At 42.9% G+C, this 13761-nt stretch overlaps 1 protein-coding gene across 1 annotated transcript; it reads right to left on the bottom strand.

Moving 5' to 3' along the window:
* Positions 1-3497: 3497 nt before the first annotated feature.
* LOC117252754 (RNA-binding protein MEX3B-like) lies at positions 3498-12726 on the bottom strand. Its single transcript, XM_033619882.2, has 5 exons — positions 11937-12726; positions 10490-10728; positions 10233-10278; positions 8141-8883; positions 3498-7499 (listed from the first exon to the last, which is right to left on the bottom strand). Exons 1-5 carry the CDS (start codon positions 12553-12555, stop codon positions 7089-7091), a joined length of 2058 nt encoding a protein of 685 aa, XP_033475773.1. The 5' UTR covers positions 12556-12726; the 3' UTR covers positions 3498-7088.
* Between the last annotated feature and the right edge of the window lie 1035 nt (positions 12727-13761).

Below are 13761 nucleotides of genomic sequence, written 5' to 3'. Positions count from 1 at the left end.
GATGTTGATGAAGAGCTGCAGACAACAGGCTCTTACTGCACCTCTGCAAGCAGCTCACCTCCAACAGGTAAACTTCTTTTACCCGCCCTGCTGTGGAAAAACACATGCAGCAAAAATAACAGGGGACTTAGACATCATCACTCAAGACCAGCCATCGCCAGTTTAAGACACACCTTCAAGAAGGTAGCCTTGTTGTAATGGAAATACAAATCCCTGCTGTGCTGGGCTGACAGCCCAAACCAAGCAAAACCAGGCCAAGCCAAACCAGCCCATGACTGTGGAAAAGGGGTAAAAGTCTGTTCCTTCTCCTTATCTTTCTTATCTTGGAGAATTGATCCCACAATAGCCAGTAGTGACATACTTTAATATTTAGAACTATTTGATCCTTTTCTACGGCTCTCATGACAAGTTGTGGTGAAGTCACAGCTGAATCCAAATGTCCTCCCTCTGGACTGAGCCCTCGCTCACTTCAGTTGTACATAGTGTGACATATTTACTGTCATCACGTAAAGTCTGCGAGGGCAGAGACTGCGAATGGCTGATAGACAACCCTCGAGACTGTTTTTCTTATTGCCGTGGAAACACGTAACTATGGCTGCTGTCATATTCATATATATGTCATATAAGGTGATGAACAGTGCCCACTCATCTGTTCCCGCAGATAACAAGATATAAATCCCATGATTAGCCTTTTTGTGACTGAACAAAAAATGTATTAATACATCTCTATATAACAGGCTACACGTTCAAAAACAGAAATGTAAAAAGGGCAGGAAATAACTCAATATTCAGCAAACTGAGGCTAAATAAACTGTGTCTGACTATTAGGTTAATGTTTTCAGAGGGAAAAAAAATACAAGACAACAGTTTTTTTTAAAGATCAATCAGATACAGTCAGGGCTTCACATCTGTACAGATGTTATTTTAGGAATCCTCACATCCCACTGACCACCAGTCTCTGTGATGTTTAATACTTCAATAATTAAACAGTCCAGTGTTAATACACAGTAGACTACATATAGTTCATGATACAGTTAAAATGGCCAAAAATGTGAATAACTGAGTTGCAGGATGTGCCCCTAAATCTTCTGCTTGTGCTCCTAAATTTTTCAGTGAGGAGCTACAGTGCTCCCACTAAAAAACGTTAGTCTGGAGCCCTGATCCCATTTAATACAAAAGCTACATGTTAGTCAGTGTTAGTGGGTTTTTTCTGCAGTGGTTTAGAGGCGTAAGGGAACTGAGATGCACCCTGTTCAACCACAGCCTACACATTTCAGTGTCATTACAGGGGTCAGGTGATATCAGTCTATCTCAGCCATCTCATCCTGTGTGAGAGGTGAAACAAAAAAACAAGTTCTTGTCTGACATATATATGACTGGATACTTCAAACCTTTTAATTTGTTTTACAGTGATGACGAGGAACTGGATGATTCGGACTCTTTGTTTTGGTGACAGTAGCAATGGCTACACCTCAAACTTTGCTGTGTTCTCTGGAAAGCCACAGTTGGCATCAGACTTTGGAACTGGATATGACTCGGTTATGTCCCTGATGAATACAGTATAGTTGGGCAGTGGCTTTCATCTACATGTGAAAACTTCTACACCAGTTCACAGCTCCTCCAGGATCTATTTAGCGTGAGTATCAGAGCATGAGGCACATACAGAGACAACAGAAGAGATTGCAAACACACAGGCTCAGTTATTCCTAGAGGCTCCTTCAGATGGATCCGTGATGACCCACTGGTTTTTGTGAAGAAGGTGGACTCACGAGAGGTCTGTGTCTGCTCTACAATCCACACGGCATTCTCTGGAAGCACTGTGGCAATCGCTTCTCAAGCTGATGTGAGCTAGAAGACCTCCCATGGACACAGAGCCTGTATACACTGCCGGCCGACCAAGCAGGTGAAGCATAACACCTCCTGAGAGTGTAAAGAGTGTGATGTGGCCCTCTGTGTCATTGCAGACAGGAACTGCTTTCAGGAATGGCACAACTAACTTTTTGGAGCGTGATCAAACAGGGCCTTATCTGAAAGAACTGAAATACTTTTTTGAAAGAATAGTTTTTGGTGTTTTGCCCTTATTAGACAGGACAGCTTCAGTGTGAAGCTGTGTGACTGTGATTTGCTCCACCTATTGGTGATGCTCACCTAGTCATCATCAGGTGTGTAACAAAGGTGTGACCTATATAACAGAGCAGTGTACCTGTGTCTTAGTATGCTTGTTGATACTGAAGAAGGCCCAAAGGTCATCAAATAAAAGAAATGCATATGGAGCCAGAGTGCAAGACACTTGTTTTCTACAATCAAGTGAAAAGCTGATCCCCCATCACACATGGTAAACCTACACTGGTGACTTCAGTTTTTCAGGGTCTCATCGGTTATATATAGGTTCCCTTCTCACTTACCTTTGTACCCTTTAAAGCAGTGTTTATTTTTTGTGCCCAAGGTACACCAAAGGGCAAGCAACAATCTCAAGGCACACCTGTATTTATATCTGTGCACAATAACTTCCATAATGTGTTAGGTCATCCTTGCTGGTGCTTTGTTGTAATTTGCTCCATACAATAAAGCGATCTATTGTCCCACTCGCGACTTTCTCCTTTTAAATGTTATCATCCCTCATACTGGCTGCCAATCAGGGCTTTTGATGTGTCACACTCTTATAATTCCCACATGCAGACAGTGATAAATAGGCTCTCTGTGAGCGTTTTTAAATTAAATTAAATTACATTGTTTAGCTAGAGCTTACCTCTTTATCATCATCATGGTACTCATTCACGGAATAGGTTGTTGCGTCACACTCCCTTATACATGGAATGATCTACAAAAGACCTTAAACTTGGACACTCTGCCGCCCTTATGGCAGTTTAAGTGCCTTATTTCTGATGTTTTAATTGAATGTAAATGTTTTGAACTATACATCTACACCTTAGCATGTTTATCACCCTGTATTTCTACTTTTAGCAATCATTTATTGCTGTTGTTTTTTATGATTTCATTTTTGTTTTAATTGATATGCATAATTGTTCTTTGTTTGCTTATTGTTTTAATGTCTTTGCTCATGCTCAGCATCATTGAAAATGAGGGTCTCCCTCAGTTGATTTCCCGAGTCTTAAATAAAGGTTTGAATGAATGAATTATTGCTTGTTTTGTTTATTTTTATTAGTACTTTTTTCTTTTCTTTCCTCTTCTTCCCTCACCCTTTCACCTGTCAACCTGTATAGATGTACAGACACACACGACAGCCAACATAACCTCGTCCTCTTATCCCCTGACGACACTTAACTGTGTTCACTTTTGTATTCACTGTCTTAGTGTTTTGTATTGTCTTGCAACAAATAATTCTAATAAAAAAGAACATTTACCCATCTACTAGAGAAGCAGTGACATGTAGGAACCACAACAGGCTGAGTGCTGCACCTTTTCAACACTGTTCTGTATTACAAACATGAACACCATTTCACATAACGTATAAATCACACCAGTCAGACACCCTCTAAAATGAAACCGTCTTTATTAAGTAACTTTAATATCAGAAAAATAAAACTCTTAAATTCTCTTTACAGCAAATATATAATATCAGTGCTTTGGCCGCAATAACTTAAAAGGCCGTTATAAAATATAGTCTGCTTTTAAACTCCTGACTCAATTTGAAGAATTTATATGCCATAAGACTCCCCCTACATATACATAACAAAAGTGTAGTAAAATTAGCAAATACTTTGAACTGTTGGTACATCTTAACAATATATGTATTATTTATATATAGATAATCTAAGATACATTGTACAGTATACCGTTCTTAATTTGGTGGCGTACAGACATGACAGGCAGCTTGAATCCTTGGCCTCTGTACAGTTGCAGTGTGACGTTTTACATTGGCGGTACATTATGAAGACATGCTCGTGATGCACATTCCATTTTCCACTAGGTTAAAACGGCAGCTATCAATACTATTATCATCAATACTGTAAACTAATAACTAGACTACAAGCAGATAGCATTGACACCCTCTTCCTCCTGCATCATCTCTGGGTTTCCAACTCTTCATTCACTTGATCACTCAGAAAAAAAAAGTTAAAAAAAAAAAAATTAAAAATCTTACTGTAAACATTTTAATATAGATATATTTATGTATATATATGAAATGTAACAAAATAAAAATAAGTTCTGTATATTTATCAGTCATTAACAGTAATATCGTATAATACATACACAAAAATGTCAATAGATTCATGTCAATAAACCGAGGGCCGACAGTGTATTGCATTCCCTCAGAGAGAGTAAGAGAGCAAAGAGAGATCAACTCCTCGTAGAGCTGAGAGAAGTCAAATAAAAAGGACGGAGAGAAGACCCGAGGGGACAAAAGCAGATGGGGTTTTTTTTTGCACTTTTGGGACTCATTCTGTTCAATTTCCTCGAGGAAACTCAAATCATCCCCGACGGATGATATTTAAAAAAACAGAGCCAAGCAATAGAATAACTCCCAAATACTATTAACAGCTGGAATGCTAGACGGACTGTGGTCCAATGTCCACAAAGTAAAGCAACAGCATTGACCTTATGTAGCGTCAGCACGGTTTATGGTGAAATCATTCCAGCTGCTTCCCCTTCGCAGTGTCCGTCAACTCATTCAATCCTGTCAAAGTCTAGAGACACAGGTGTTTAAAGCTAAGATCTGAGATGAATCTGTACCTTTTCTTTACTGGTCGGACGAAGGAAGGTGGGGGTCAGCCTGTGTTCTGGATCCAAACTTGTCAATAAAGTGATAAGATATGGGGAAGGACAGTAAACAAATGAGCTGATGAGACATGACAAGCAAAGCGTGTGCCTTCGAAACATCTCATCAGTGCATTGGAGCAGCTAATGAACCCCGACTCAAACACAGTAGGAAAAACAGAGGGAAGATGTCCGTCTACAACTTTACCCCCAAGATGTCTGGAGCTCTGTGATTAAAACCAAAGTAGTTTTATTGATCTAGTGCTTCCTCGAGTTAAGATACTGAGATGATTGTTGCATAGGCCTGGTAGACACGGTCTCAATTTTGCATCCCAATAGAATTATGCTCACCAATGAGGACACAAAATGGCTGTGAGGAGCGGCCACTGGGTGGAGCAGTTCCAATGAAAGGAAATGGTAATATTGAGATGGCTGAGGATTTTTTTTTCCAGATTACAGCTCTCTTCGTAGCAGAGTTTCAAAGAATATCAGCTTTTTTGGCTCCCAGGTGAGGTTCCACTAACCTAGCCATACTCCTACCATCTTCATAAGTGACAGCAATAGGGGGGGTGGAGGAATGTTTCCATAGGGACAAGCTGTGCACATCTTTCTGGCTGAAAATCAGCACACGGTTTCCCCATACTAGGATGTTCTCGAGAAATAAACCAAAAGGCAAAAAACAATGAGAAGGAAAATAAAGATGGAAACAGAAATAAACTAAATGGGAGTGTCTGGTGCAAAAAAGATAAAAGCAATAGGTGGGAAATACTTGAAAAAAGGCTCAACAGAAATAGGAAGCAAAAGAAAGCACCCCTGTGATATAATACCTTTGTTCCACCGAGATGCCTTTAAGAGATTGAACTTTAACGAATACATTAAGACCTCGGTCTGTCAGCTTGTGATCTATCGAGCCAAAATCTGGATTTGTAGATAGTGTTGTCAGTTAATTACAGGCTTTCCAAAAAAAGGCCACGTTTGTTTTAAGACAGAGCAACACTGTACGTCCACTGAACCAGTTGTTTCTCTTTGTTTACAGAACGGAATCAGGCACGAGTTTACCGTAAACAGTTTCTTTAAAAGTAGAAATGGGAAGCAACGTGGCAATACAGAATGCCTGTAACGTCCTGGTACTCTAGAAAAAAAGGATTTATCCGCAGACTCTGGTCTGGGAAAGAGAAACCTGAGGCAACAAGAGGTTGCCATAGGCCTTTTCCAAAGATGGCATTTTGACACATCACAGTAGGAACAACATGGGTGTAAAAAAAATACAATAAATGATGGCTGAATTCCATTTAGCTGCTCTGAATGCTTGCTCACTGTCACTCTCACTGCAGCCCTTGGATTTAACAGTGCCATCGCTCATGTTATTAGTTCCGCCTGTGCTTTTCCTACTATGAAAAGTCAAAATGTCTGCTATGAGAAAGGCTCACTGGAGTGTGACATTTTTTGTAGTTGCAGGTCTGACCCACTTGGTTTAAAAACTCTCCGTGGGTGGGTTTGCATGTGTATCAATATGCTCTTAAAAATTCAGAAATTCTGATTTATGATCTGGAGCGTGTAAACATCATATCCTGCTTAAAGGTGCACTTCCCTAGCCTGATAATATTTACGCAAATTATCTGGGATAGAGTGGCTCTTGCCAGGATAATGCAGCATGTGTACGTTGTTTCCAGTTCACCGCGGTAGGCATTTAAAATCTGTGGTAACCAGGAAAATACTATTAGTTTATACATATTCATATGTGGGACTCACTATATGTAAACATGCTCACTTCTTTTCTTTCCTTAAAGTTTGCCGTGAGCACAACAAATGAGGCAATGGGGCCATATTTCAGCACATAAAAACAACTGTAGCAGCAAAATAAAATTTAAAAAAATGGACAAAAATTTTGAGATGTAGACAAAAAAATATCTTTGACCCGAAAGCCAACATTATGTATCTAATATAATTCAAAGTACATATAAACAATTTGATAAAATACAGGTAGGCAGAAACTGATAACCAGATGCTTCAGGGAGAAGAAAATGTAAATCAAAAATCACAATGAGCAAAAAATATATATATCCCGCCCCACCCAATGCTACACAGAGGGTTTCCAACCCTCCCATTGATCAAATCAATCAATCATGGAAGAAGACTTCACAATATCAGGCACATGAACGGGCCGAACACCCTAACCCATGCCCTAAATACAGATCATTCTTAAGTCACCTATTCTTTCTCACCTTTGTCAACCAAACACCAGCTTGGACAAAACAGGGGTGAGGACACACCTAGACACTGATTTGGGGCCAGTTTTGTAATTTCCCCACACATTATGAATTTGAAGTGTTGGGGAGGCTGATCCCTCATCAGGAAATGGATCGAAATCACATGTTACGGAGCTGAATGGCCTGTGTGACTGGGGACAGGCACACAGGGCAAACAGCGTCTGGACCCTGGCATATGTGTGTGGCACAATCTAGACAGAAGAGGTTATGGCCACAGGGAACCAAGGCAGCGATCACCTGGTTATCCATACAGTGGATGCATATCTCCTGCCCTCTCCCTGCTGATCCGAGCCCCGGCCGATAGGAGAGGGAGGATTCAGGGGGGGAGGAAGAGGAGGCGGTGCTTTCACTGGAAGAGGAGAAGGCGGAGCTGTAAGAGGGGAACCTGTGGGCGTCGAGGGTCCCAGCCGAGCCGAAAGGCCCTCGATGAACTCGCTGGGCCTGAGGGTGCTCCAAGGCGTCTGTCCCCGAGAAGGTTGGAGAGAGCCGAGGCGTCCCAGGCTGACTGGTCTGGAGAAATCAATATCAACAGTTACTAGATGACATGAACATAAAGCATGCTTCTTAAATTTCTTTATCAACATAATGGATCATTGATGCATTTTCTGGGCTGTCAGAGTCACTGCACTGCACAGACTTTGTCCTTTTTCTTTCCAAACTAAAACTTCCAGGGCTGAAAAATGTGTTTTGACATCAATCAGCCTACGCCGTAGCGTGCGATTCAGTAGGCGTTGTCATCGTACAGTCTGCATACATCAAACCAGATGCCCGTGTTAAAATGGCCAACTTTACAGCAGAAGTAAACATGTTTACAACCCACTACAAAAGCAGTTTTGGTCACTATAACGAATTTCACTCTTCATGACAACTGTACCAAGGGGTGAATTTTTATATAACTCACCCTTTTAAATGGTATTAAGGCTTTAAGATATGAATAATGAAGGGTGTGGCCACTTTGAGCGACAGGTGGGTGGCACGAGACAAGCAATTGGTATATCCATAAGTGCAGTAGTAATCACAGTTTTGACAGTATCATAACACAAACACCCCATATTGTCTACAATGAAATATATACAAGGCAAACTGTGGCACTTTATTTATTGTCTCCACAGCAGGTCATAAACTGTGTGCTCCTGTTGAATTTCAGATACCTGAGACTGACGTGCATCGAAGGCCTGGGGGGGTTGGTGGTCCACAAAGGGGCTCCAGATTTGTGGCTGCGCAGCAGGGTGCGAGGCTTGGGCAGTTGAGATGGTTAATGGGTCAAACCCCGAGGAGGATGACGATCCGCCTCCCAGGCTGACCAGCTCGTCGGACCCCATAGGAAGAAGGCTCTCACCAAACCAGAAACTTGTATTGCCGCCATTACTGTTGTTGTTGTTGTTAGCGTTGGCATTAAACTGACAGGTTGGGCTGAAATCCGCCATCCGGTTACCATTACTGCTGCTGTACATAGAATCAGCTGAACTGGAGCCGCTGCCCAGAGAGCTGGAGCTGTCGTTGCGGTAGGTGGAAGACATCCTGACACCACTGTTAATATTGCTATTGATTCGCTGAGTACCATTGATGCTCACTGGCAGCAAGCCACCACCACCACCACCACTTGGTGATGATGCACCAGCATGAAGCCACCCAGCCTCCCCCAACCCAACTGGTGGTGCAGAATGCTCAAAGCTGACGTCTGTCCCGTTGAATTGAAAGTCATTGTTGTCTACACCAGGGGCCTCAATGCCTCCACAGGTTCCTGTGCGGAGGGCGATGTGCGCCTCTATCTCATCCCTTGCCCGGTCCACGTTCTCCGGCATCCCGGTGACCTCAAACACCGGCTCTTTGTCACGGCTCGGCGTCACAATGTAGGTGTGGGTTTGTTGCTGAATACGTTTGATGGTTGCCCCTGAAAGACATGACCAGACCAAGACCCTTGTACTTCAACAGTTGCACACTGAGTTTCAATAACTGCTCTGGTCACATGGCTACATGCCTGTCAAGCGTGAACCATTAAATTTAATTTGACACGTGATATGTGTGACCATTCCTAAGAAATATACATCTGAGCATAAACGAATGGCACATTGAAGAAGAAAAAAATAATCAAGTGTGTGATTGTATTAATAGTGCTAAATACATCAGCTGGAGAACAGATGTGTGTATTTCATTGTTGTTTCATAACTACAGCATGACTCGAGTGTCAAGTTGGCAAACTAGTCCAAGCAGTAAGATTAAAAGACTGTCACAGTAACAGCATTAAATAGTTTCAGTCAATACACTTGTTTTTTTCCCCTAACAACAACATCTGACACTAAAATTAGAAGAAACACAGCTGTCCAATAATAACAGGGCACAACTGCAGGCTGTTCTGGTGACTCAGCTAACAGGGGTGCATACCAACTAACCACAACACTGTGAGTTTCAGTCTTGTGTAGCAGCTTCTCAAACACCAACCATATATATCTGGATAAGACTAAATAAGCAGAGAGTACATGAACAAACTTAATCGCCGCAATGAATTGGCAAGTAACACACACTTTTTATCTCAGTGCTTGTACACACCAATTGTTAAATATCAAAATTCCTCACTGCCTCTCCTCACCATTTCCAAATCTGTTGTCATTCTGACTGGTGACCTCGCCCTCTCCAGCCTAATGGCACATGGTTGAGAACTGCCGCACTTCAATTTACAAATCAACCCCAGGACTTTCTGACACCGAAGTGCTAATGTCAACAGGGCAAGGGGTTAAAGACTCAGTGAGAGCAAAATGTAACCTTCTGGAGTAAAGCTTAGCATATTAGAACTCTTCCAGAAACTGCAAGCAACTTATAACACACTATTAGATAATGTATAATTTCCTGTAAATGCTTGGAAAAAATGTTGTGTACAGTATTATCTATTACAACAATGTGGTTCATTTATTAGTCAAGAACCAAGTAGATAATTACTTTCATTTAGACAAAGTCACCTTCTGGGAGTATAATTTTCATATTCCCAAAACCTAAGTTTCATAATGTGAAAATAATGAACTAAAAATGTATTGCCTTACTGTAAATACTCATGCTGTTCCTTCCACTGTGTAAAACAAATTTAAAAACATCCAAAATTCTGCACACTTGTTTTTACCTGTTTGCTAGTGTTGTACAAGATTGTTGTTTTTCTATTCACACTAAAAAGTAACTATCGAAACAAAACTCTTTTTACAACAGTCCTGCAACTGGAGCAAAAACTACTCGATGAATAACAAGACTCACCTTTGGGACCCACGACCAGCCCAACAACACGATATGGTACCCGCACCTGAAGGGTTGAAATGACACAGGGTAAGTATACACACTTTAAATGGCCGACACAGCCAAAAACACTGAAAGCCTCTTATATATAAACAACAGTGCATGGTGACATACACAACGCTGTATTATAATGACTTCACATAATGTGATTCACTGCATAGGAATGTCTGTTTTCGTAACACTGACCGACCCTATGACTCATAACCCTATTTGCTGACCTGAATGGTCGTCTGTCCAGGTAGAGAGGGGGTCCCTGGACCGGTTACAGCAGTCAGAGGGCCCGTCTTGTTCCGTGAGGCTCTGATGAGGGAGAAGTGCTCGGCTGCAGACAAGATCTCCCTCTTAGCCATGGCCACATCTTCTTTGCGCCCCGTCACAACAAAGACAGGCTGCTCTCCCCTCACCGGTGTCTTAATGTAGGTGTTGGTCTTGGCTCGCAGCGCTTTAATCTTACAGCCTGTCAGAGGCAAGTTAAAGAGAGGCAAAGAGAGGCAGAGGAATGTTGGATCACTTCACTTTTAAAATGTACCACACTGCATTACATACACATCACATTAAACTTTAATGATGGACATATAAAAGATTATGGCATCGCAATTTCAGTTTCCAGTCATTAATGCCATTTAAGAGTAGCATGTCTTATAAATTAAATATTCCTTTCAGCTGTGGTTGAGAGTCCAGCATCATTACCAGAGCCATTTCCTGTTGTTGTCAACACTGCAGTCTGTGTGCACCCTCCCCCAACTGGTCTCAAAGACGACATAATAACATTCTCCCAACCCTGCCATTGAGCTGTGTAAAGTTTATGTAAAAGACCAGATAAAGGCGTTGGATATGTAAGAAAAGCCGGTCGTGTTTAGCTGAACCCAGAAGTCTTGGTTATGTCACGGAGCTAACTATAACCTACAGCTGATGTGGCAGAGCAATGGTGACCAGCAGCCAGCACACTGCTTTTCATGTTTTCCTCCGAGACAAAGCCAAGCCCGGTTTAGCACGACGAGGCACGGCTGAGGACAGACTGTCTGTCCGCAAAGCACAGACAAAACATCCATAACCCAGACGTGCTGACAAAGCAAGAAAACACAGGGGGGTCTGTTGGTTCATATAACTTGTGATGCAAAGTTTTGTTGAGGGTGTTGGGCGAGTGGCGGTGTTGACCCAGTTAGGATTGCTAAGCTAGCTGGTTTCATGCTAACTGTTGTTGCTTATGAAGCTGAACGGCAGTTATGTTTAATTGTTGGTCATTTATTTAATATCTAAACTATAAAACACGAGTGAGGTGTCCCATATAAAAAATGTAGCTTCTAAAAATATTAGTTTATTATGTAAAATGGCGCGTAACCGTTAATGTTGGTGCTGCTGACAACAATAAGTTACTAGCTAACGTTAGCTTGTTGACTAACGGCAGTTCCCACTTGCGACAAATAATCTATAATTTAGCTTAACGTTTAATCATAATTCTGCGTTGTATTTATATTTTAATATTTTGCTGTTATCGTGCATTATATTCACTGTCCTTTTAAGATGTGTGTAATATTATTTTGCCTACTTAACTGTTTTTATGAACTGTCTTCCCACCAAGTTTCGTCCCAACTCCCATTAGCAGCTAAACATTAGCTAATGGATCCAAGAAAAAAAAAATCCCGAAAGACAACACCGACTCACCCTGTCTGCCCACGATCTCCGCGACGTGCTCGGAGCTCGGCACCGCCACACACTCGGTTGTGTTGACGCTCTTTCGCCGAGCCAACAGCGCCGACTCGGCCTCGTAGCCCGACTCCCCGTACACGCCGGGCGGCAGCATCGCCATGCTGCCAGCCGGTGGTAGGGCGCTGCCGCCGACTCCAGTATCGTCCCGGTCGTCTCCATTGTACAGCAATACCGTCTCGACGTGCGGCGGCTCCATCCCGGACGGCATCACGGAGCCACCCGGCCCCGGTGGGAGGTGTTGGTGGCGGTGGGCCTGCACTAACAGCGAGGAGTCGGCTACAACTTCTGGCTCCTCGTCCTCGGGCGCAGCCGTTTTGTTCACCTCATCTCCCGAGGGCGGCCGATGCAGAGGCAGCGGCTTCAAGTCTAAGACCGTACCGAGGAGGCTGAAATGGGACACCGGGGGGAGCTGGTGGTGGCGGTGAAAGGAGATGCTCTCGTCTATTTGTTCGGGGGTCTGGCTCTGGGTGCCGTGGTGCTCCTCAAGGCCCATACCGGCGAAAGCGTGCACTAGCGGCGGTGGGACCTCGGACTCTCCCTCGTCGGCCTCCAGCAAAGACGTGCTGCTCGGCATGATGCAAAACTTTTCTAAAATTGACGTTAAACGGAAATCGATACGAATAGTGAATCGATTTTGTTTGGGCTTAAAAATAAAAATAAAAAGCGACCAGCGCCTGTTGGTTGAAATGTGTGGCTTTTGTTTTGTCTTTCCAGTTTTCCATGCAGCCCTCCCTCCCTACACTGTAATCCCGCACTGCTGGTTATCGCGAGACTTCATTTATGGGTCAGACGTGTATTCACAACTGTCAGGAGGACGCACTGGGCGCGCATCTTGCAGGGGTGTTATATGTGTGGTGTTGTCATGAGAATAATTCATGGTAATTTATGTATATACAGTACAGGCCAAAAGTTTGGACACACCTTCTCATTCAATGCGTTTTCTTTATTTTCATGACTATTTACATTGTAGATTCTCACTGAAGGCATCAAAACTATGAATGAACACATGTGGAGTTATGTACTTAACAAAAAAAGGTGAAATAACTGAAAACATGTTTTATATTCTAGTTTCTTCAAAATAGCCACCCTTTGCTCTGATTACTGCTTTGCACACTCTTGGCATTCTCTCGATGAGCTTCAAGAGTTAGTCACCTGAAATGGTTTTCCAACAGTCTTGAAGGAGTTCCCAGAGGTGTTTAGCACTTGTTGGCCCCTTTGCCTTCACTCTGCGGTCCAGCTCACCCCAAACCATCTGGATTGGGTTCAGGTCCGGTGACTGTGGAGGCCAGGTCATCTGCCGCAGCACTCCATCACTCTCCTTCTTGGTCAAATAGCCCTTACACAGCCTGGAGGTGTGTTTGGGGTCATTGTCCTGTTGAAAAATAAATGATCGTCCAACTAAACGCAAACCGGATGGGATGGCATGTCGCTGCAGGATGCTGTGGTAGCCATGCTGGTTCAGTGTGCCTTCAATTTTGAATAAATCCCCAACAGTGCCACCAGCAAAACACCCCCACACCATCACACCTCCTCCTCCATGCTTCACAGTGGGAACCAGGCACGTGGAATCCATCCGTTCACCTTTTCTGCGTCTCACAAAGACACGGCGGTTGGAACCAAAGATCTCAAATTTGGACTCATCAGACCAAAGCACAGATTTCCACTGGTCTAATGTCCATTCCTTGTGTTTCTTGGCCCAAACAAATCTCTTCTGCTTGTTGCCTCTCCTTAGCAGTGGCTTCCTAGCAGCTATTTGACCATGAAGGCCTGATTGGCGCAG

The sequence above is a fragment of the Epinephelus lanceolatus genome, chromosome 9, assembly GCF_041903045.1.
Source record: "Epinephelus lanceolatus isolate andai-2023 chromosome 9, ASM4190304v1, whole genome shotgun sequence".
Taxonomy (NCBI): domain Eukaryota; kingdom Metazoa; phylum Chordata; class Actinopteri; order Perciformes; family Serranidae; genus Epinephelus; species Epinephelus lanceolatus.
This window is presented reverse-complemented; position numbering and strand designations above follow the sequence as displayed.

Bases quoted from the DNA above. Each gene is read 5' to 3' on its own strand.
- LOC117252754 (XM_033619882.2), bottom strand. From the start codon at position 12,555: ATGCCGAGCAGCACGTCTTTGCTGGAGGCCGACGAGGGAGAGTCCGAG. The intron at 10,729-11,936 runs GTGAGTCGGTGT...TGCCTCTGACAG, and splicing joins GGAGATCGTGGGCAGACAGG to GCTGTAAGATTAAAGCGCTG. The intron at 10,279-10,489 runs GTCAGCAAATAG...TCAACCCTTCAG, and splicing joins CTGGACAGACGACCATTCAG to GTGCGGGTACCATATCGTGT.